We start from the raw sequence: 6,000 nt of genomic DNA, 5'->3' as shown, positions 1-6,000 counted from the left end.
ACTAAAAAAAACTGTTTCGTAAAGAGCGAGGTATTGACCGGGGGCAAACCCCCTCATATACGTAATAATTTTTGTTCGTTTTAAGTTCTAATGTTGCTTCTTACTTTCAGTTGAAAAAACTTGTTTTTTTTATTTACATTTCTGATCGTTTTTTAAATAATGCTTGGAAATCCGGCACCCCCTTCATAAAAATGTCCCTTACCCCAAAGAAATATCCTATACGGAAAGATTCTCCCGAATAACCCCCTCCTCCAGCCCCCCCCCCACCAGAAAAAAAATCCTTCCTGAATATGTCTGCATACTTCCCAATAACCAATACAATATGCAAGCAGTGGACAAAGTTCATAACTTGCAGCTCTTCCCCTGGGAACTGGGAGGGATTAAGTCATCCTAAAAGACATATTTATTAGATTTTCGACTATGCTGAACCAAATGGCCATCTCAAAATTTTGATCGGGTGACTTTGAGAAAAGAATGAGCGTGGGAGGGGGCCTAGTTGCCCTCCATTTTTTTCGATCACTTAAAAAGGGCACTAGAACCTTTAATTTCATTTCTAATGAGCCCTCCTAAGATATTCAAGGACCACTGGGTCATTACAATTACCCCTGTGGAAAAGAAAAAAAAATAAATAAACACGCATCCGCGATCTTGCTTCTGGCAAAAAATGGAAAATTCCACATTTTTGTAGATAGGAGCTTGAAACCTCTACGGTAGGGTTATCTGATACGCTGAATATGATGGTGTGATTTTCATTAAGGTTCTATAATTTTTAGGGGTTCTTTTCCCCTTTTTCGAATATAGGCCAAATTTTCGCAGGCGCGTAACTTTTGATGGGTACGATTAAACTTGATGAAACTTATATATTTGAAAGGAAGGAGCGACGTTAAAACTTAAAACGAACAGAAATTATTCCGTATATGAAAGGGGCTGTCCCCTCCTCAATGCCTCGCTCTTTACGCTCTTACGCTTTTAGTCGGATGAATAAGACTAAATTTGATGAAACTGATATATTTGAAATCAGCATTAAAATTTGATTCTTTTGATGTATCTATTGATATCAAAATTCCGTTTTTTAGACTTTTGGTTACCATTGAGCCAAATCGCTCCTTACTTACAGTTCGTTACCACGAACTGTTTGATCAGGTTTGGGCATTTTTGCAATTAAGTCAGTTCACACATGGGCACTAGCTTGTTTTACATGAATTCAGCACGTAAATTCAGCACATGGATCATATTTGTACCGAAACACGATGTAGTTTTTTTTCGTACCGAATGATGGCTTAATTTGTTTTCGTTAAAATCTAGTTTTTTTTGTTAAGTTTTTTGCAGCTATACTTTCGAGGATTTTTGCGGGGCTTATGATTTTTCCAGGCTGGTTACTATCAATCTCTATATTCTATCTTATCCAGTTGATGGATAAAAAATAAAAAGCAGTCAATTTTTATCTATAGATGGATACTTGATTGGTCAATAGTCAAATGTTCAAACAGAGAGAAAAACAGAAACTTTATAATTTTGGCCAATAGTCATATAATTTGGCCAATAGTCTACTGTTCAAACAGAGAGAAAAACAGAAACTTTATACTTTATAATTTTGTTGGTGTAGGCTATTTTAGGAAGACAATCCCTTTATTTCTTGTCTCTGAAGATACACATCGCTCCACTTTTTTTTAATTGATAGGTTTCAAAACCATATTAATATGGAAAATTGTTTCAAGTGAATTTCTTCTGCACTGTGAATGTGAATCGGATTGTATCTTTTGTATAAGATAAGATACAGTCCTTTCTTAAGCAGGAAAAGTTTTTGAGCCGCGACGTTTTACAAGCAAATTCTCTTTTCTTCCGCAAATTCACAAGTAATTAAAACTGTTTAAAAAAAATTCGATGCTAATGGCTATTTTAATTATAAAAGATATCTTCAGTAATTGTAAAAGAAAGGGAAGATGTATATAGAATTCATATATTTAATCTTTTCACTTTCTTTTATTACTTTAAGCAAGTTGTCACGAAACTATTCTTACTTATTTTGTATTTCAGGATTTAAATCTAGTTTCAACTATCTCAAGCAAGACATCACAAGAGTAGTCGTACATGTATTGAATTCCTGGTTTCAACTGTGTCTGCTTACCCAAATTAAAATTAAGGTTTTAGCAGAACCAAAGTGTACCTTAAGACCTATGAAGATTTTATATTAACTAACTTAAAAGACGATGCATACCAACGAGAGCATATGGAACGATACCTACTACGACTATTGTCCAATACCCACGATAAACTGTTCAACATTTGACCAATTTTGTACATATTATAGTGAGACGGATTGTGGCTGCGGTAATTTTACGGAAGAAGACAAAATCAGTTGTTATGAATATTTCAGTACACCCACAATGGCAGAGTGGCTCCTTGTCTGCTTACATGCTGTTGTCTTCTTGGCTGGAATTACTGGAAATCTCTTAGTGTGTTTAGCGGTAATACAAAACCCGAGAATGAGAACTGTGACAAACTTGTTAATTGTAAATTTAGCAGTTGCTGATTTGCTTGTTATTGTAATTTGTTTGCCCCCTACCGTGGCGTGGGATGTTACTTCAACTTGGTTTCTTGGACGGTGGCTCTGTAAAATAGTTATTTACTTACAGGTTAGTTGTTTTATTCTTTTTTAGTTATTCACAACCTTGGAAGTTCGAATGAAGTTGAAATAAAAATCTGTGTTGTGAACATTAAACATATATAATTTCAATTTATTGGTTCCTTTTAAGAAACCTTAATTTTGTTGTTGTTGCAAAATTTTTTGAACAGTGACTATTTAAAAACAACAATGTATCTAGTTAGGTTTATAAAAAGTTCTTTTGTGAATCACTGATATTACAGCTTACTATAAACTACTGATTCTGAATAGGTTGACCCATATTTATTTTGGACCTGTTGGACCTTTTTTGGATGTCACATTCTGTTGGATCTGTTAACTTTAATTACGAGTTGTCTTTTAGTAAACTGTAAGAAATTTAGTTTTTTCTTATAAATATCTTGACATTAGGGGCTTTTACAAATGGTGATTTAAATTAAACCATTAATAGTAGTTTGTCCAGCTCAGAGTCAAGGTACTGAAATTTCTTTGGTACTTGTGAATTATAACTAAGCCAGTGCTATACACTAGAGAAGTCAAGTTTTGTTTATAAACTTGCAATTATTTTTTTAAGCATTGCTGTGCAGAAGTTAAGGATCCGGGTTCTGGGGAGCGGTAGCCCTCCTAAAATTTAATTTAGCCCATAGTATGTTATTAAAGATGAACAGAAATAAATAAAAAAAAATTAAACGAAATTAAAGAACAACATGAAAGATAAGAATGAACATAAACTATTCGATGTTTGAGGGGGGTCGCATCCTTCTTAACCTTTCCTCTTGATGATAAAGTTTGCTTTTTTATATCAGTTCCTTAAGAGTGACATCTCAAAACACATGGACCGTTAATGGAAATCAATTTATTTTTAAAGATCTATACAAATATATATATCAAGGCCGAGGGACTGAGGGAAGGACAACCCCCCCCCCCCCCCCGCTCATAGGAAGAATAATTTATGTTCGTTTTAATTTTTAATGTCGATCTTCACTTTCATGGAGAAAACTTTTTTCTCCTTATTTAATCAAACAGTTCGTGGTGTAAGCAAGGAGTGACATGGCTGAATAGTAACCGAAACTCTAAAAAACGGAATTTTGATACCAGTAGAAACTTCAAAAGAATTGGATTTTTATGCTGATTTCAAATATATAAGTTTCATCAAGTTTAGTATAACCCGTTTATAACCAAGTTTAGTTCGTGGTGTAAGCAAGGAGCGACACGGCTGAATAGTAACCGAAACTCTAAAAAACGGAATTTTGATACCAGTAGATACATCAAAAGAATTGGATTTTTATGCTGATTTCAAATATATAAGTTTCATCAAGTTAAGTATTACCTATCAAAAGTTACGAGCCTGAAAAAATTTGCCATATTTTCGAAAAAAGGGGAAAAACCCCCTAAAAGTGAAAGAATCTTGATGAAAATATAACCAATAGATTCAGCGTAACATAATACTCTACCTGTAGATGTTTCAAGCTCCTATATGCGAAACTGTGGAATTTTGTACATTTTGCCAGGAGAAAGATCACGGATATGTGTTTATTTGTCTGTTTTTTTTTGTTTTTTTTTTCCAGGGGTGATCATATCGATCCAGTGATCCTAGAGTATCGGGAGAGGGTTCTAGTGCCCTTTTTAAGTGGCCAAAAATTGGAGGGCAGCTTGGGTCCCTCCCACGCTCATTTTTCACAAAGTCACCCAATCAAAATTTTGAGATAGCCATTTTGTTCAGCATAGTTGAAAATTTAATAAATATGTCTTTGAGGATTGTTTAGTCCCCACAATTCCCGGGGAAGGGCTGCAAGTTATGAACTTTGCCCATTGTATACACATAGTATTGGTCATTGGGAAGTATACAGACGTTTTCAGGAGGAATTTTTTTTGGTAGCGGGGGGGGGGGGTCAGAGGATGGGGTTACGTGGGAAGATCTTTCCATGGAGTATGTTTCCTTTGGGGAAGTTAAATTTCTATGAAGGGGGTGCCGGATTTCCTAGCATTATTTAAAAAACGATCGGAAATTAAATAACAAAAAAAAATTTCAAGTATAAATAAGGAGCAACATTACAACATTAAAACGTAAAGAGTTAGGTATTGACTAGGGGATGAACCCCCTCATATACGCAGTAATTTTTGTTTGTTTTAAGTTTTAGTGTTGCTCCTTACTTTCAGTTGAAAAAAATTCTTTTTTTTTAATACGCCCAAAGAGCAGGCCTTTACTATTGTTACTTTTATGTTTAATCATAGAATTTGAAAAAGAGGCAACGACTTTCCAATGTCTCTAAAAAAGCATAATTGAATATTTTATATCCTTTCTCTCCACAAAGCTAATTGTTTGGCCATCTCCGGTAAAAAGATGAAATATCCGTCAAAGGCAGCCTAAATGAGCGAAGCCCGACGTATGCGGCAATTTTTGGCAAATTAATATTTGCAATATGTCTCAATAAATTGCTCAATTGATTGTCTCAGTCCTCTTACCTATGTCTTATTTGGTAAATAAAAGTTAATAGTTTTTTAATTTTACGCTATATCTCCTTTTTTCAAGGTTCAAGATTTAGTTTTTTTTAAGGTTCAAGGTTTTATTTTAAAATATCTGTACAAAATAAACATAAATAGAGGGTAAACGCCGGAGACACAAGGTCGAATGACAAGAAACCCGGTACATTAATCGGAATAAACCTGTTAGACAACAAAAAATAAATAAGAGTTATTCCATGACTCACCAATAGAGGGGCACCCACCCCACAAACCCACCGACTCCGGGCAAAGATCCACCGAAAACACACCAATAAAAAACAACAACGGGCGAGCAAGGGTAACCGATGACCGGCAGCTCACAGGGCAAAACACCCAACAAAACAATATTATCAAATGTACCCAGCTTTTTAATATATTATTAATTCTTGAATTTATTTATAAGGATAGAATGAAGTTGCTTTTTTATATTTGGAAGAGATTTGCTGCAATCATTAAATGTTAGATAAAGACACCATGAACCCGTGATTGAAAATAATGGCGAGAACCGTGATCTCTCTGTGCTTAATTTTAGGTGCTGAATTTTCCATTTATGGCGGGTTTTATAAGCATGGGCATGTTGCACAGGGAAAAAATTATTCGAACGAAAGTACGGAGGTAGTTCCGAACGGTCATATTTTACCTTAAATAAAAAATAGTTAAGGGTGAATATATGTGAAACAGCCAAAATATTAGTTAGAAGATATAGAGTTTCAGTTTTACTTTTATTAGGATATTCGAGTCCAAAAGTAGTTAGAATTTTGTACTTGCTATCAAATCTATCTTTTATTTCACACTAGATATTAAACTTCCCTGCATAAGCAATTGTTCAATAATAACAATCGGAAAACCCCAAACATTGGTGTAAGTTCAAA

At 34.5% G+C, this 6,000-nt stretch overlaps 1 protein-coding gene across 1 annotated transcript in view; it reads left to right on the top strand.

Moving 5' to 3' along the window:
• The first annotated feature begins 2,041 nt into the window (after window positions 1-2,041).
• LOC148945891 (orexin receptor type 2-like) overlaps window positions 2,042-6,000 on the top strand; it is a 144,814-nt gene continuing 140,855 nt past the window's right edge. Inside the window, exon 1 of the mRNA XM_089097543.1 lies at window positions 2,042-2,636. Coding sequence (XP_088953669.1) covers window positions 2,211-2,636 — 426 coding nt within the window. The 5' untranslated portion in view covers window positions 2,042-2,210. The remainder of the gene's footprint in view (window positions 2,637-6,000) is intronic.

Source organism: Artemia sp. Qi Xiang Cuo, chromosome 12 (assembly GCF_049724085.1).
Source record: "Artemia sp. Qi Xiang Cuo chromosome 12, ASM4972408v1, whole genome shotgun sequence".
NCBI classification, from domain to species: Eukaryota; Metazoa; Arthropoda; class Branchiopoda; order Anostraca; family Artemiidae; genus Artemia; species Artemia sp. Qi Xiang Cuo.
This window is presented reverse-complemented; position numbering and strand designations above follow the sequence as displayed.